At 39.9% G+C, this 19,317-nt stretch overlaps 2 protein-coding genes across 2 annotated transcripts in view; both read right to left on the bottom strand.

Moving 5' to 3' along the window:
- Positions 1-3,098: 3,098 nt before the first annotated feature.
- On the bottom strand, positions 3,099-9,943 carry si:dkey-273o13.3 (filaggrin-2). Its single transcript, XM_060913267.1, has 6 exons — positions 7,597-9,943; positions 7,342-7,370; positions 6,968-7,129; positions 4,720-4,786; positions 4,380-4,478; positions 3,099-4,011 (listed from the first exon to the last, which is right to left on the bottom strand). Exons 1-6 carry the CDS (start codon positions 9,850-9,852, stop codon positions 3,208-3,210), a joined length of 3,417 nt encoding a protein of 1,138 aa, XP_060769250.1. The 5' UTR covers positions 9,853-9,943; the 3' UTR covers positions 3,099-3,207.
- Positions 9,944-15,611: 5,668 nt separating this feature from the next.
- The window catches only part of cdca5 (cell division cycle associated 5), a 33,509-nt gene continuing 29,803 nt past the window's right edge, over positions 15,612-19,317 (bottom strand). The window contains exon 5 of the mRNA XM_060913166.1: positions 15,612-18,361. Within this exon, the coding sequence (XP_060769149.1) occupies positions 18,281-18,361 (81 nt within the window). The 3' untranslated portion in view covers positions 15,612-18,280. The remainder of the gene's footprint in view (positions 18,362-19,317) is intronic.

The following is a 19,317-nucleotide window of genomic DNA, read 5'->3' as shown; positions in this document are numbered from 1 at the left end:
TTGCCTGCGACCCTGTAGAAGGATAAAGCGGCTAGAGATAATGAGATGAGATGAGATGAAATGTTACCTTTATAATGAATACATGAAAATGAAATATACAACATGAATTGTGCACAAAGTTTTTTTTTTTGCAGTAATAAAATATCATGCAGATACGGGACAAGAGCTTCAGTTAATATTCACATCAAACATCATAATGAGAAAAAAATGTGATCTCAGTGACTTTCTGAAAATTGTTGACCTCCTAGGATTTCCACACACGACAGTCTCTAGAGTTTAAATAGAGTGGTGCGAAAAAATAAAAACATCCACTGAGCGGCAGTTTTGCAGGTGGAAATTACTTGTTGATGAGAGATGGTCTGAGGAGAATGGTGAGACTGGATCCAGGTGATAGGAAAGCTGCAGTCACTTAAATAACTACTCTTTACAACCATGGTGCACAGAAAAGCATCTCAGAATGCACATCAAAACTTGAAGTCAATGAGATACAACAGCAGAACTTCCATTCCTGAACAGGAATTTGGGGAAAGTTATGGTTAGACAAGCAGTTTTGGGACCAAAAGGTTGATGGTTCGATTCCCTGGACCTGCAGGAATGGCTGAAGTGACCTTGAGCATGACACCTAACCCTCAACTGCTCCCCAGGCTGCTCTGGGTATGTTGTACATCGGTCTAGATAACGCTAAATGCCATGAATGTAATCTGTGGCTATAGTAGGCACAGGTTCACAATATACATTACTGAACAGGAATAATACAAATATTTTCACTAGTTTGAAGGTGGATTCAACACAGACTGAGAAATTACATTGAAGTACAAACATACACTTGAATTCTTTAAAGTGTTAATTCAACATTGAACGAAATTACACACTTGAGAATGCAGTACATACGGTATGCCAGAGAAATCAAAGTGCTTGTTAAGAAAACAAATGAATAAGCATTAATTGGTGGGTTTTTTTCTGTTCAAAACCTACTACGTTATTTTTGCTATATGGTTTTTAATATTAAAACAGAAAAGAATTTAAAAAAGATACTATTGATTTATGCAACAACATAAACACAAACACTAGATGGGTAGAGGCATCTACATCTATCTTCAACTTCTACACAAGATCAAGTAATAACCTGAACGAACACCAAATGTTACATATTTATTTCCCAATTGCATCTCATTCATTGTGCCAAGAGTTGACAAATGGGAACAAATTATTACCCTAAGAACTACAAATATTACGTATTATTGGATCACAATTCATACTAAGTAGCTCAAGTCCACTGCTTTAAGCTGTTTCTAAAGCCCTAAACAGCTTCTGATTCTGTCTTATACACTTATCTCTCAGTCAAAAAACAGTGTGTGAGATTCATGCCAAAGATTATTTTAGGTATTTCCATTCAGTCTACCATATATGTGTGTGTGTGTGTGTGTGTGTGTGTGTTGGTTAAGAGGGCTTTCGAAGAACAGCCATGTCTAGTACCCAAGTGGAATCAAAGTGATAAACTTCTGTTTGATGTTGCCTTTAGAAGTTATAAAAGCATCTATCTCAGCGGGGCAACCAGTCACCCGCAGACATATCTTTGACTGTGAAGAGAGAAGTCGAACTCACAACTCTGATTCAGACGTCAAACCCGAAACTTGTGTGGTACAAGTTCTGAGCAGCAGACAAAGTGCTTAGAGCTGCCTCATTATTTAATAACCTAAACACAGTAACTATTCAACATTTAAATATAATTATGCACTATTTATTGTGTGATCATTAAAGGGTATGCTTAGATCAGATTTTAGGGGTAAACGTAATGGGTGGGGTTGGTTTTAAGAGGGGAGGGGTTGTCAGCTGGTATGTGGACCAAGAAAAGTATATCAGAGGACCAAACGGAATACATGAAAAAAAAATATATATGAGACTGTAGTTCAGAAACTCTAGTTATCGAAGCATAAACCAGTTCAGTTTCTGTAGCAGATCTAGCTATTGTGGGTTATCCAATCACATGCCTTTATGTAAATTATTTAGCTGAAGGCAGCTCATCAGACCATGCACTAGCTAAAGGGTTCATTTTAGGTACCCTGTCTTATCTAGTGAACTGATAACATCACTTTTTTTTAATTGACAACAAAACCAGAAGGTTTAAAGACAATTGGACAGTGAAGTATGTATCTATTATCCTTGTACCAAACTCCAAGCAGATTTCTCTGTGGAGCTTGTCAAAAATGTTAGTTGAATACCCAATTTAAGTTGAATACCTCTGCCCAAGGAGATCCAAAGTCTTACAGTACACAGGGGATCCAACAGAGATTTGAAGGAATTCATTATTCCCTAGAATAATTGGCCAGATAGGGGAGACCAAGTAACTTCACCTATCCAGGGCTCTAAATTTTTTCTCCCAACAACCTATGCATGTGGATTTCTCCAGAAATGTCAAAACAGAATAATTACAATGCTGAAAGCAGACAAGAGGGAATTCAAGGACTCTGAGTAGACAGGGTTTCCTTGGGGTCCAAGGTGGCCCTAAGGAGAAAACTAATGTCTAAGAGAATGAAAACGTGTTGGTTCAAGGGGAATCTTGTGCATTAACATATCCAGGGGCCTAAAATTTGTAGTCTTTCACAGTTCAACATACGGTATCTGTTACGGTTTCATCTGACATCACTCTCCACATCCCTGGAGGTCCCATCACCAGAATACTATCCCACTTCTGGTTTTACTTGCAATCGCTTCCTCATTCACTGACACTATAAAGACTCTAGCTTTCCACTTATACTTTTTGCGAAGTCTTGCCATCATTGCGTCTTGGATTGTGTCTCTGTGTTTGGCCTGCTCCTTTGGATTTTTTGCCGTGTTCATGTCTTTTTGTGACTTTGAGCTAGACTGTTACATTGACTATGATCTCTGATCACAATTACGTCAATGAACCTGCACTTACACCATCCATTTCCTTGCACCATCCATACCTGTAGTTTATATTATTAAATATTTTGGCTATAGGTAGCAGTAATACTTCATTCACAGAGCAGGTTAGGTTATACTGAGGTTATTTGCCTTGATCAGACTTTCATGGCTTTCTTTAAAAGATACTTAAATCATAACGGGACCCTATATAAACCATTTATAACTGTATCTACTGTTCATTTCCAAATAACTCCTATTCTAATTCACATTGCTCAGTGTTTAAAGACATTAATTATTAGGTTAATACATTAGCTTTAAGTTTCATAGCTTTGTCTTCTCTGCCTCCTGTATGAAGTGGTTGAGCATCTTCTGTGCTGACTCCAGATTAGCCATTGGCTCTGAGCCACTGCTTCCTGCCCCTTTCTTTCCATCTCCAGTATGTTGCTTGTTTGCCATCTTCCAGTTATAAGAAAGCTCATCTTCAGTCCAATCTTCAGCAATGCCCTGCTGTGTATGGTGGAGGTCCATCTTAACTGTAGTGCACTTTAACTGGCCATGATGCTCAAGTTGCTGCAGGTCGGTACAGTTGATGTCCTCCAAGCTAGCAGACAGGATGCAAATAGGAGAGCCTAGTTGGTGTCCAGTGTGAATATGGTATTCCTCTCCTACCGGGCCATCCATATTCTGTTTCAGGCTGGCCACAGGCACTAAGGTCTCAGGGTGTATGCTGAACTGAAGCTGGGGTATCTTTAGGCTTTGGGTGTGGGTCATCTCTTCTCCTCCTGATTCACTCTCAGTATCTCCGTCTCCTCTTCTATACTGATCTGACTTTACCCAATGACCCTGCTCCTGGTGCCATCGAGAAAAGCCTGTACAACCATGTTGACCTCTCTCCAAGCGACTCAAGGCACAATGCTTTGCCTCCTCACCCATTTCTGACCAATCAGATTCATCCTCTTCTGGAACAAGACCCAATGATTGCTCATCTCCAGCTACCGAGCCTTTGTTATAATGGTCACTGTCCATAAATTGAAATGGAGGAGGTGCAACGGTTGGCTTGAATGGCTTGATGGGATCATCTGATTTAAAATGTTTTACAAGGGCTTCCTGGAGCATCGATGTCACCTGTGGGAAAAGTAAGAGGAAAGAAAGATAATCCCACCCTAGAACATATCAGTCAATATTATAAAATGTGCTGCAAATTCATAACTTTGTAGAAATTCATACACAGGAACATGGGTAATAAGGCACAAATGCAAAGCTGACCCCTCACCTTAACATTTGTAACTGTACATATGACCAAAGTCATGCAACTTGTTATGAAGTTTTTAACTTTCTCTCTGTATGGTAGTTATAAAATCAGGGAGCGGAAAAATAAATGAGTTAGAATAAAGAAATAAGCTATGTTTATATACTCCTCCATAATTTCCCCTTCTATTCAGCCTGTGACGTTTGAGACAATATCTAACATCTTCCTGTCATCAAGCTCTCACATTAATTGTCTCCAGGCTCTGAATGGTTGTCTTGGCAGCTGACAGCTGTTTTGTCAGTTCTGAGATCCGCTGGTTCAGTTTCTCACGATCGGCATCATCCTCAAAAAAGGCAAGGGGAAATGTGAAAAGAACAAAACCAGTGAATATAGGATTTAAAAAAGACCTATAATTAAGTAAACTTAAAAAAAACCTAACTTGGTCATCCAAGGTTATTGCAATAGACTGGTAACTTGTGGCCTCAGAAAAATGAACTGATATTAAAAAGACAGTCTTGAAATATTTGAAAATGACAAACCCAACATTTGATTCGGTTCATTTAGACTTAAACAAAAAAGTTTACCATATAGTGTGCTTCATCCTCCCGGAAATCATCAGTCTGACAAATGGAGGAATAATTAGCCTGAAGTCTAAAAAAGATGAACAGATTTAAGACTACATTTAAAAGTCTGTTTTGCCTCTTAATCTACGACTGCAGATATTTTTCACATAACTAAGATTTAAAGCCAGACTGCCTTTCAGATTTTTCAAGCATAGGTCATTAAAAGAATTTTCCGACACCCAATTATTTTTATTTAGTGGACCGAAAGCTACTGAATTCAAATCACAGACTTCCAATTTTATTACCTTTTTTTAATAGAACAATTAATGAATTTAGGGCCATGTGGCCCTAAATTCTCCAGCATTTTTTCCTGCTTCACCATGACCCAATTCAAGATACTACGTCATGCATCACGTGGTGGGGTTTCCCTGTTCGCGCAAGGCATTGTGGGATACAAATTTGAAACAGGAGAGAAAAATGGAGGACGTGAGTGTGCGAATGAAAAGTGAAAGACTGACTACAGTAATGGAAAGCGAGAAGAAAAAATGTTATGTTGTGAAGGAAAGGAAATGCAGGACCAAACTAATAAATATCGGCGGTCAGCGAGCACCTCGGTGTGATCAGCTGTTCGTTTAGTGACAGAATGATGTAACTGTCAGTGCACGGTCAAGGTAAACTTGTAGATGACAGTAATGCAAAAATTGTGGATGCCAGCTGCCATAAAACCCAAAAGAAGAAGAAGGAGGTAAACCTGTGCATGCGCACATGGACTTCCTCTGTGTTTGACTGCGCGCGATTTCATGCACATTATTTGCTTGGGAATCTCTTCAAATTAAATAACTTCCCAGCCACAGAATGGCCTGATATTTTGTGAGATATTACAGAAATAACCATATATCACAATGACCAAATTTCAGAGGGAACTAATGCCGCTTTTCCACTACAAACGCGGCTGAGCCGTGCCGTGCCGAGTCGAGCTGAGTCGAGCTGAGCGAGGCTGTTGGAGTTGCATTTCGACTACAACCGCGCTGAACCGTGCTGGCTGGAAGTGGGTGGACACATTGGGTGGAGTTAGCGAAAGTGGGTGGACGTCACGTGATGTCGTTAAGCAGCGCAAACAGTGACATCAGTGACAGTGGCGGAACAAGTCAGAGCCGGGCCGGGGGCGGGGCAAATGACCGGGCCCTTTATTAAAGCTTATCATAACATCATTTTAGGCTACAAAATGTCCGCAACTGCGGTGTTTACCAATTTCAACACTACCGGGTGCAACTATGTTATTTAGTACATCAAGTCCTTCAAACGAACATGTAACTCAGAAACAAAAAACATTAGGATACTGTACATGGCTCATAATAAAACATCAATAGCCTATACTGCGCACATTATTTGAAGGGCATACGAATGAGCGCTCAGAGTGGTGACAGGAAGAGTCAGAAATAAAAGGAGGGCGGTGCAAACCTCACTGAATGCACTGTGTTTACCAATTTCAACACTACGGGGTGCAACTATGTTATTTTGTACATCAAGTCCTTCAGACGAACATGTAACTCAGAAACAAAAAAACATTAGGCGACATACTGTACATGGCTCATAATAAAACATCAATAGCCTACTGCGCGCATTATTTGAAGGGCATATGACGAGCCTTGCGCTCCGCGAACTCGTCCACGATGCTCTGTATGTCACTGATTCAGTGATCTTTTAAGCGGTAGTAAACAATAAACATGGAGGACATGGTGTCGTTAGTGTTGCTGGTCTTGGTGCTGTGGCTTGTTGTCACCGACAACGCGGACAGATACTGGCAAGAGCGTATTGATGAGGCGAGGCGCATAAGGCTTCAGAAATTCTCGTAATTCGTAATTATTCTTCTTCCGGGTTTGCGGTGTTTACAGATCCCAGCGCGCTCGCGAGGCGTGTGTGGGCATGTGAGGACACGCCTCCTCACCAATCAGTGCACAGGGGAGTGTCTGCTCACGCCCCCAACCTCAGTCGGCACGGTTTGGCTCGCTTCAGCCCCACTCCAAAACGGTGCGAGTTTTAGGGGCTAAGCAGGGCTGAAACGAGCTGAGTCGTGCTGGTTTTTGGTAGTCGAAACGCGAGCCGTGTCGGGCTGAAGTGAGCTGAAGCGAGCTGAAGTGAGCTGAAAAAGGGTAGTGGAAAAGGGCTATAAATTTCACCGATTTTATGAAATCAAAAGGCCGTCTAGCTTTAACCATTTTGGAGCATAAAATTAATTCAGGATATTTTGCTAATTTTGCTATAAAACCTTGTGAACTTGTCCATCATGCTGCTTAGTTCCACACGTGTCCTCTGTAGCGCTGATTCCAATTGATGATGTTCAGTAATAAATTCAGCTCCTAAGCACTCCATACGCACCACTGTTTGTCGCAAAGTGTTGTGCAGGTCTTCATTCTGTTGCTGTAGCATCCTGGGTGGTGAAAGATAATGGAAAATGGAGAAGGATAATAGAAAATGGGGAGGTTGTGGGTAGCTAGATGAACAACGTCATTTGATACAAGGATATAATAATATGTTTAAGAAAGATGGGCGTATTGCCAAGCATTTTTCTCAGTGAGAGCTGTGTGGTATTATAGTATTATAATATAGTCGCATGTATATGCAGCTTATAATTCAACTCACATGATCCTCTCATATTCAGAGCCTTTTTCCTGTGCAAAATTACAAAGGAATCAATTTCAATAGCTCCACTCGAGAATTAGTGAACAATCATAATTGTATAATTTAATTATTGTATAATGGGTATTTTATTGATAGTTGTGCATTTGAGCTTAGTATATGATAACATTTTATATTTAAATTATTCAGTTCCTATATCAAATACAAAACAAGTTTGCATTTGCATTGCAGAACTGAATGTTATATTGAACTTCTTACTTTGGCAGTCAAGGCTGTTTCCTTGTAGGTCATTGACTGGTCATCATGGCTTATAGGACTTCCTGAGTTTCTCGAAGAATCTGACTTGCTAGAACAAGGGGAAGTGGCTTTCTCGCCAACTGGAGAGTGGCGAAGAGAACTGGGGTCATCACCATGATGGTGATGTTCCTTAGTGGCAAAATGGTTATGGTGAGATTCTGGACAATCATGATGTGATTTAACGTCAGGACAATGCTGGGTTTCCACTTGGGAATGGTGGTAAGGTTTAGAATGTGAATGGGGATAGGATTCTCCATGCTCATGATGACGGTGGGATTTTGGAGCATCATCCTGAAGATACATCTCAGTATAAGAACTATGATGGAAAGATTTTGGATGAGAGTGGTGATGGGATTCTGGATGTTTCTGGTGGTGATGATGTTGATGAGGGGATTCCATGTGGGAAGGCATTTTGTGACATTCACATTGAGAAGACTTCTGAAATTCAGAATGTGAATGCTGGTGTGTTAAGGAATGTTCAGGATGATGTAGGGATTCAGTATGGAAATGATGATGATTGGGGGATTCTAAATGGGAATGGTTATGAAATTCTTGGTGTTTGTGGTTTTGGTGAGAATGCTGATGAATATGTTCACTAGAGTGGTGTGAATCTTTGTGGGACTCTGGACTATTATGGTGATGCTGGTGGTTGGACTCTTGGTGGGGTTGAAGTTTGGCTTCAGAATGATAATGGGGAGATAGGAGATGATCATGGTGGTGATAGGATTCAGAGTGTGTGCTACTGTGGGAATCTGGATGGGAATACTGATGATGCCCTACAGAATGGGGTAGGTTGTGAGGGTGGTGATGAGAATAATGACCATCGAGATTATCATGATGTCTGTTGAGTGTTGGAGTTTTTGGATCTCCAGAATGAGATTGGTGGTGATGGTTAAGATGGTGGCCTAAATTAGAAGGGTGTTGGTGATGTCTGTCTATGTAAGCACTGTTAGATTGTGTACCAGATTCATGATTAGTGGGACTCTTTAGACCACCTTCAGAATGGGTGTGAACATCTGGATAAGAGTGATGATGACGGTTATCAGAAGGCTGATGGGAATGATTATGATGAACATCAGGATAAGAGGAGTGATGCTGGCCATGAAATTCATGAGGGGAGGAATCATGATGCAAGGCATGATGATCAAGTTCAGAAGAAGAGTGGTGTGAGTTGTCATAATAATGGGAATTAGGGTGAGGAGTGTTGTACTGGTGAGAATCTTTATTGGTGGAATGATGCTGAGGATGATAGGATTCAGTGTGAGGCAAATGATACTGAATATCTGGAAGGGATGAGTGATGTGATCCAGAATGAGAATCACAGTAATGAGGTTCTGAATGGGAATGGTGACCATGAGTTTTTGATTTCAAACTATAATAATGTGGAGGTGGATTTTTGTGATCTTGATGAAGGTGGTGCAATGGAGAAGGTGAACGATGTTGGTGAGATTCTAAATGGTCTTGACTTTTCAAGACTGAGGAATGATGCTGTGGGAATGGGCTTCTCTGATCTCCACAATGGTGGGGTTGTGATGCAGAAGAGAATGAGCTTCTGTGATCACCATCACTATGATTGTCATGATGTGAAGGAGACAGTGAACGGTGAGGGGATTCTGAATGGGAATGATCATAATTTTTTGGGTACAAAGAATACTGATGTGGGGATGGGCTTCGGTGATCACCATCACTACGATGGTGTTGATATGAAGGAGAAGGTAAATGATGATGATCTGGTGCTGAATGGGAATAAACTTGACTTTTTGGAAAATTATTTCCTGGAGACGAATGTGTTTGGTCACCATGATGGTGATGGTACAATGGAGAAGATGGAACATGGTGGTGAGATTCTAAATGAGGATGATGGTCAGTTTCAGAGCATGGAGAATGTTTGTGTGAGGATGGGCTACGGTCATCATCATGATGGTGGTTTGGAGATTCTGAATGGGAATAGTGTCGATTGTGAGTTTCTGAATGTGGGACATGATGATGTGTTTTTCGGTGACGGTGGTGTGATGGAGAACGTGAATGATGATTATCAGTACACAAAGAATGATGATCTGGGCTTCGGTGGGTTCTACGATGGGGGTGATGGGATGGAGAACGAGAGCGTGATGATGAATTATGGTGATCACCTCCATGGGAGTGATCATGATTGTAATGGTCATGAGTGATTGGTGAGAGAGAGTGTGTACACAGTGTATTCCTTTTTATATCCATGGCAGTCTCATTTGGTAAATGATTACTAGAGTGAGATTGTTGCTTTTTGCGTGCCTTATGACTTTTAGATGATCCAATTTTATTGCTAGTGTGTCTGTTTACACCATGGTGAAGATGCTTGGGATTCCTATGTGCAGTTTTGTGCAGGTGATGATGATGATGATGACGATGATGGTGGTGTTTGATTGAACTGGAAGTCTTGTTTGGATGGTAGGGTTGACTAGACTTCTTATTTGCAGAGGAATGCTTTTTGGTGTGGGATGGTGCAGTATATGACCCAGAATTTGTACTTCCAGACCTATTGGAAGAACGTTTTGGTTTCTTGTGTTCTTTGCCCTCTGAACTTTGAGACTTGGCAGGGCTTATAGCCCTGTGGGCATCTGTTACGCCAAGAGTCTGTAGCCGGGAGGGACTTATTACCTGCCTGGTGATCTCGTTTAGAAAGGCAGAAAACTTCATTTTTTCCTTCATAATGCTCTTTCTTGCTTCTGCTTTCCTCCTCTCGATTTCTTTTTCATCTAATTCTCCTTCACCAGACTGTTTTTTCTGCATTGGCAGCAACTCCATAGACTTTGCCTTTCGAAAGATTTCAGTCTGACCTGTCCCCTTTTTTAGGGTGCTTTTTCTAGTTGGAATATGAGTTGACTCTGGCTCCTTGGTAGTGTCTTTACACTGTTTCTTCACAGAGAAGTACTTTTTTATATTTGCAGACTTGTTGACATGGCCATCCTCATTCAACAAGGGCACAATATCTTCTTCATCTTCCTCAAATGCTCTCCTTCGCCTGGAGATGTCAGTGCATGACTGGGAATGCTGTGGATGGCGAACACCTTTCTTGAACTTAGAAGCAAATTTGGCATTTTCTAGACTGCTTTCGGAAGACCAAGAGGATGATCTAGATGAAGAACGTGAGAAAGAAGAAGAACTGGAAGAGGAGGAAGTTGAAGAATTAGAAGAAGGGGAAGCAGAAGTGGTTGAGAATGAGGAGGACAGTGAACCTGAAGATGAAGAATATGAGGATGATGCTGATGATGAGAAGGATGAGCAGAAGGAAGAACCAGCAACTGACATGGAGGCGTTTGATGAGACAGGTGATGTTCTTTGATGGGACGTCTTACTGCTTCTGTGCTGTTTCTTATGTTGCTTATGATGGTGATGATGGTGGGAATTGTAGCGAAAGTGGATATCAGCATGCTCACTGGTATCATGACTATGGGTACTACGAGGAAGGTGATGGTCAATGTTGCTGCAATCTGATGTATTATTGCTGTAAATGGCCAAAAACAATCAATTATTCAAAAATATCCTTCATATTATTTATATTATTAGGCTACTAATGTTTATCTTCCTATTATATCATAAACTGTTCTAAACTGCTTATCCAGGGTACCCCGCCTTTTGCCCATAGTCAGCTGGGATAGGCTCCAGCTTGCCTGCGAGCCTGTAGAACAGGATAAGCGACTACAGATAATGGATGGATGGATGGATGGATGGATGGATGCTTATCCAGGGTCAGTGTGAATCTGGAGCCTATCCCAGAATACACTCTGGACAGAAACACCAACACTATAGGACACCAACGTTACGTGCTACACCATTATACCAATCATCTCTTTGTACATATTTGTTATGTTTATAAGATTATGTGACAATTGTCGCATTTATTTATGTGATATAGGCTCAAACCACACCCCAATTTTAAATAGCATTAATCACAAACATCATATGCTTCTAATCATACATCTTCATACCTCTCAGTCAGGTGGGATCCATGACAGTGTTGGTGGTGATGAGTTGACTTATGATGAGGATGTGTTTGAAAATTGGCCATTGTTCTTTTCTGTTATCTGAGTGATGCTCTGTCTCATGTTCTGACAGTTCCACCAACTGTCAGACCTCGAAGTCTTAGTCAGCCTAGTTGGCCAGAAGGTGGTGTTTAATTTTCTAGTACTGGCTGGAATTCAAATGATCGGTTAATATTAGTGCTCATTCTAATATGTTGTTATTTCTATAGTAACAGCTAATTTACAGGGACTTGCATAGTGGACAATGTACATAATCTAAGGCTAATAATAAACGGATAAAACATTTAGCAAAGAAAAATATATAATATAGTGGAGTCTCTGCAAAGAGACGTTTACTTAGCATTCAGGGCGTCACTACAAAATGAGTCCAGTGTCGCAAAAGTTCATTCCGAGATATACGGTACTGTGCAAAAGTCTTAGGACATGTAAAGAAATGCTGTCGACCAAAAATGCCTTAAAAATAATGAAATTAAATGTTTCAACATTAAAAAAGTACTATGAATAGTAAGCAGTAAACCATAATAAATGAAACAAAGTCAATATTTGGTGTGAGACGACCCTTTGCTTTAAAAAAAAAACAGTAGTCTGAGGTACGAGTGCAGTTTTATGCGGAAATGAGCTGTAGGTTTTACTGAGCATCTTACAGAACCAGTCCCAGTTCTTCCGGACACTTTGACTGTCACACTCACTTCTTAGTTTTGCACCAAAACCCAGTAGGTTTCATTATGTTTTCTTTTTTAATCTAAAAAGTGCTCTCTTATGGAATATGCTGCTCAGGTACAAGCTGTTTTTTTTTTCTGTAACATTTAATTTTGTGTTGGAAAATGAACATTTGGACTCTAAAATGTTTTTGTACTGACTCGATAATGTACAAGTCATAAAACAGAAATCTATAACAAAGTTTTTACGGAAAAAATAGGGTGCCTAAGACTTTTGCACAGTACTGTGGCCCTTTGAAAGGAGAGTGTCAAAAAATGACCCGCATACTGTTTTTGTAATTTTGCTGTAAATACATTTTTTAATCTATAATGTATCCGCAACCAACATGTAAAACAACTTATAAATATGACTAAATATGACAATAATGCATTAATTTGCTATGTATTAATATCAATTTGCACATCCCAAAGTTTACAGCTGATTTTCTCTAAACTTGATTTTCTATTAAGATGATGATGCCTTAAACATTTTCACTAATTTCTCTGGACTTGCTGCAGTAAATTCAACAAATAACAAATGTTTTTAGATTAGATTAGATTAGATTAGATTAGATTAGATTAGATTAGATTAGATTAGATTAGATTAGACAGAACTTTATTGATCCCTTTGGGTGGGTTCCCTCAGGGAAATTAAAATTCCAGTAGCATCATTACAGGATAAACAGAGAATAGAAATCTAGAAAAACTTCTAGATAAATTAAATTAGGTTTTAAAAGATAATTAACTGTAAATTTAGAATATCCAATAAAACAACTTTTCATTTTTTGACCAATTGGATTCATTTTGTGGTGACAAGCCCCATTTATAGAATGAGTCTCCAGCGTCAGCTTTTTGTAACAATCAGTAAGTATTTTTACATTCTCAATTACAGATAAGATTTTGAATATTGTATTTCATTTCACTGTTATTAATAAATAAAAAACAACAAACTGCATCCAGAATATCATGCTGCTGAGAAAAAGCAATAGCCTTACCTTAACCATGAAATGGTAATAAAGTCGTTAAAAAATGTCAAGATATAAGAATCCCAATTCGTTCCGCCGCGGTGAGCTAATCCTGACAATGCAGCATAGTTATGAGGTTCATGATGAGTGAGAAAATACGTCTATCATCACAACTTTTCTATCAGCCCTAAACTCTGACCACACCCCTCCACTTTCCTGGCTGTGATTTTCCAATACAATTCCACGCCAATGTCAATAATTCCTACTCAACTTAACCAACTGCCCCTGGCAAAATCAAGTAGCTTTAGCAACACTACATGTGTCAGACTTTCAACTGAAATCATGGAATCAGTTTACTCCCTGTTTGGTATTTATGTGTATTAAAAGAATGTATAATATGTGAAATGAAATATCACCAATTGTAAAGCTGTAACAATATCTAGAGTATTTGTATTTATTCTCGCTGGTTTGTTGTGGGTATTCGAATGAACTGTAATAATTGGTTTGTAGCTGGTTTGTATTGGTCATTATTGACTCTAAGCTGTATGCCAAGAGGTCGCTGAATTATACTGTACATGGAATCATTGGGAATCAATTTGAATTACAGCAATGACACAATGCATTTTCGTCAACAAATATTTATTCATCTGTGGCCATGACCTACCCTAACCCTAACGCTAATCCATTTCACCACATATTTTACTGTATGACATCCAGGATAATAAATTGAAACAGCAACATAATCTCACCAAAAACAATTCACATTAAGTGAATATTAAAAACTGAATTTTACATAAATATACTTGCAAGGCAACAGGGTGGCACGGTGGTGTAGTGGTTAACACTGTCGCCTCACAGCAAGAAGGTTCTGGGTTTGAGCCCAGTGGCCGATGGGGGCCTTTCTGTATGGAGTTTGCATGTTCTCCCCGTGTCTGTGTGGGTTTCCTTTGGGTGCTCTGGTTAACTGGCTACTCTAAATTGTCCATGGATGTGAATGGTTGTTTCCCAAGCCCAAAAATGGGAGGCAGGCTTGTGGCAGGAAGGGCATCTGGCATAAAACTATGCTCCAATTAATATGACATGTGGATCAGTCGGGTCCACATAGACCCTGACCTGGCAATAGTGCTGGCCAAGGAAGAAGATACTTGCGTCATGCCAAGTACAGACTCCCTGAACCCCATCCATCCATCCATTATCCTGTATAGGGTCGCAGGCAAGCTGGAGCCTATCCCAGCTGACTACGGGCGAGAGGCGGGGTACACCCTGGACAAGTCACCAGGTCATCGCAGGGCTAACACATTGACACAAACAACCATTCACACTCACATTCACACCTACGGTCAATTTAGAGTCACCAGTTAACCTAACCTGCATGTCTTTGGACTGTGGGGGAAACCGGAGCACCCGGAGGAAACCCACGCGGACACAGGGAGAACGTTAACTCCACACAGAAAGGCCTCCGTCAGCCACTGGGCTTGAACCCAGGACCTTCTTGCTGTGAGGCGACAGTGCTAACCACTACACCACTGAACCCCTTTGTCAACAAAATGTTAAGTGGGGGGCGTCGTGGCTCAGGTGGATAAGGCGCCATACCATAAATCCGGGGACCCGGGTTTGATCCCTCCCCGTCTCTCTCTCCCGCTCGTTTCCTGTCTCTACACTGTCCTATCCAATAAAGGTGAAAAAGCCCCAAAAATATCTTTAAAAAAAAAATGTTAAGTGCTATTTCTTTATTTTCACTTAATTACTTTCAAGTTATCACACAGTCTGACATTTCTTTATATTATTTTGACTCCTAACACTTAAATTAATGGAATTAAATCAAGGTCATGGTGGCCATTTTGACCATATGAATTTGACACATACCATAAGTGAACACATTTGTACAACGTATCAGCTAAATCCCACTAAAGCAGCATCTCGCTTCGTCATTGTTATCACTGCCGAACCCGATCTGGGCTTGAGGTGAAACATGTTTGGTTGACTTGGCCAGAATTGCAGCAGTAGAGTGGCCAGTTCCTTTCTGCGCACTCACACACACATTCACACCAATTTAGATGCACATCTTTGGACTGTAGGGGAAACCAGAGCACCCGGAGGAAACTCACGCAGACACGGTGAGAACATGCAAAGTCCACACAGAAAGGTCCCCGTCAGCCATGAGGTCCGAACCTGGAACCTTCTTGCTGTGAAGCCACCATGCTTACTTGGGCAAAATGCATACAGAAGAAGAATTACATGCCAGTCTTAATATATTTTTGAGTGTTTTATTCAATCAAAAATAACACATTATTAATAAGTAACATAGTACTGTAGTCTGATATATTTTATGGTTTAGGGTTTCCGTAGCCAAAATATACAGCACATAAGGAATGTTTTTAAGAAAACGTGACCCGTTCACACAGATTGGATTAAAACTCATTTAAATCTAAAAATTACAATCAGCATCAGCATAAGAGCAACATCTGTCACAAATGTTCCCATTTCAACTAAGGCGAGCTGTTCTGATATCGGCTTCTCAGCTTCCATTTGTCTTTTAGTCCCCTACAAACCAATCAATGGTCAGCTGTGTAATACAGCACATCCTTCCTGGATAATCAATGACACTAGAACAGTGATGTTACCCTCCAGCAAAGAGAAAGGAAGGACACCAACAAAGTTACACCATGAACTGTCAGTGCAGATATGGACAAAACATACGGACATGTTCATGTCTGTTATTTGCCTATTATTCCCATTATGAATCTGTAAGGAGGACATTTCTTTGTCGGCTTTGTTGGAGACACGATATAAAGACTTACTTTAACAAAAGAAACCTAACTAGAAATTTTTCTTTGTCTCTATTTAAAATTCACTTTTGCTCAAATCATTTTTTAATTGGAGTGAGGGGCAATATATCGGTATTCTGATATATCATTTTCTTTACCAAAATGTCAGTTGTAGTAATTTCAATAACAAACCACAACAGATTTATTATTATTATTATTTCTGGAGATGTTTATTTCATGATTACGAAATGACTTTCCAGTGTTACTGGTTTATACTGTAAGAGCAAGTTTTCTACCATGGGAGTGAGGACTTTGCACTTTCCAGTTTTCCGGTAACATGACTGTGATGGTTTTTGTTGTTGCCTTATTACCTTCAAGCTTTATTAGGAACATCTGTATACCTGCTAATTCATCCAATTACCCAATCAGCTGATCATGCAGCAGTAGCTCAGTGAATAAAGTTGTTCCAATAAAACAGCTTATAATTTTTTCCACAAAATGACATCCAGTGAGAGGAAGATCTGTGGGTGGAAACATCTTGTGAGCGAAAGAGTTCGGAGAACTGGTTCGAGCTGACAGGAAGCCTATGGTCACACTAATAACTCTTTACAGCCATGGTGAACAGAAAAGCATTTCAGAATGCATGTCATGTCAAACCCTGTGGCGGAGGAGCTACAACAGCAGACCACATCAAGTTCCTGTCAACCAAGAACAGGAATCTGACGCTACAGTAGGTGCAGGATCACCCATACTGGAAAAGCATAGTCTTTTTTCAGCCATGTGATTGGTTGAGTTGATCACAACATGGAAAGTAGGTATACAAGTGTTCCTAATTAAAAAAAAAAAAGAGGTCTATGAATGTATATCTGAACTTCATACACATACGAGGATGAGTTAATTGAAAACCATTTTTATTTTGCATTGATAATTGTAAATAGATGTCATCAAAGAGCATTTTTCTCCTCTATAATCTACATTTCCAGTACTTAATGAATGTCTGGATCCCTCAAGTAAAAAACAAACAGTCTGTGTGTCTAATTTATGTTGCACTTTTAAGGTTTTCATTTGACTCATCTTCATATTTAAAAAAAAAAAAGCCTCAATGACGCTGGAGCTCATACCAGCCACTGTTGTTGTGTGCGTTTGAAATCCAATCAATCAATCCTATAGGAGAAGTAGCAATTTTTATGAAATTGCATACAATTCTTATGTAGCTGTATCCGTGGCAGGTGGCGCCACCTGGTGAACAATTCTTGTTGGAACATGTCTTTAGAGTCTTCTGGGTGATTCAGTGAAAACATCCTAGCAGTTTACGAACAGTAGCGTTTAATGTGACGAGTCACCCAAAAACTTCAGACACCTATAAAATCGTAAATATGACAGGTGGCGCCACTGTCGACAACGTTTATGCACAGCCACCTGGGGAACACTGTATATGAGTTTGATCGAAATCCGATCAATCCTGTAGGACGAGTAGCGATTTTTGTAAATTGTGGACAGACGATAATGGGCGACGCGTGATCACACAAGCTCATCTGGCCTGGCCTGCAGCCGGATGAGCTAAAAAGTCCATCAACCACACGTTGAACAACTAATCTAGCGATAAATTTCCTTGATGCTTTGAAAGGATAGTCTAATAGAGTGAACAGCTGAATGTAGCGTGCATTATAAAGACAACAGTAAACAAGGAGAAAAATCAGTCAAAATGAGTTGGGTTTTTTTGCTTGGTTTAGTTAATACAAAGCATTAATACAACATTAGAACATCTTTAAAAATAAGCGACCATGTTTCATGTCCTAATGATGAACAAGAACGGAACTACACTTCTACAGAATTAGACAGAGAAAAATAAAAACCATGAAAATAGAACAGGTAGCACTGCTTATATCTGTTTTGACATCAGAAGGTACGAGGAAAATAAGCACAAATTTAAACCTTAGGTTAAATAATCATACAGTCTGATCTGCTTTATTGACATGGAAAGGAAAGAGAAATACTACAACATATTACAGAGCAAAATTACCCTCAAACGTCACGGCTTATTCCATTTCTCCAGATCTTTAATCAACAACTTTGCTGAATCAGTCCTCAGATATGAACTCTTGTACAGAAGCAATTCATGCTGAAGCAGGATTGCGTCTCTGTTCACTTGTCCCTGGGGAATGAACCGTATCTGTAGCTGTTCTGGCGTGTCACTCTACCACCAGCTCAAAGCACTCCGCCTCCTCAAACTCCGCATTCATCTTTGCAGCTAGAAAGTCCAGTTCTGACATCTAAAGAGGAGAGCAAATAGAGGCAGAAGGAAATCAAAAAGCATGAACGTTAGTCTAGCTGTACAAGTTTATAACGATTTATACCACAGCGCTGTTGAATGTTTGATTAGTCAGACGGCTTTGATTCATTTTTAACAGCAGCTCGGACTGCAAGGCAAATCATTGGCTTATATTAAATGTGCTTGTTTTATATTTATATATAAACACATTTTTTTCTATAACACCATACACTGTAGGCATGTAGCGATATATCGTGCGATGATAACCCATGATACAAATTTATCATTTGAATGGATGAAATAAATATGAATTGCAATCATCATCAGGCTGCGTAGCTGTATTTGCAATAATGTGCAATAGCAGGAATACATGCGACTTCACCCTAGGTAGAAGTAACACAGCTCTAATGCCACGAAGAAAACAAAACACACACACAAAAAAAAGCTCTAAAATGGGAACGCGCTGTTGTGTGATTGACTGTACAAACAGATTTAACAAGAAATCAGAGCTCTGTTTTTACAGACAACCGAAAGCTAAAGAAAAGAGAAACAAATGGAGGTCATGTTCAGAAAAGGTTATTTCTTTTTAGTTAACAGGCTATTATGTTTTACTCAAACTGTTACAAATGTGGGTAAATAATTAGTGTTAGTTATTAAGAAAATAAAGCCAGATTGTTTCAGTTCCATTTTTTGGCCATAAAATCTCATCTCATTATCTGTAGCCACTTTATCCTGTTCTACAGGGTCACAGGCAAGCTGGAGCCTATCCCAGCTGACTACGGGCGAAAGGCGGGGTACACCCTGGACAAGTCGCCAGGTCATCACAGGGCTGACACAGACACAGACAACCATTCACACTCACATTCACACCTACGGTCAATTTAGAGTCGCCAGTTAACCTAACCTTAGAGATGCACCGATACCACATTTGTGAAAACCGATACGAGTATGAGTACT

The sequence above is a fragment of the Neoarius graeffei genome, chromosome 28, assembly GCF_027579695.1.
Source record: "Neoarius graeffei isolate fNeoGra1 chromosome 28, fNeoGra1.pri, whole genome shotgun sequence".
In the NCBI taxonomy this organism is placed as follows: Eukaryota; Metazoa; Chordata; class Actinopteri; order Siluriformes; family Ariidae; genus Neoarius; species Neoarius graeffei.
Note: the sequence above shows the minus strand (reverse complement) of the source record. Positions and strands in the feature narration are given on the sequence as shown.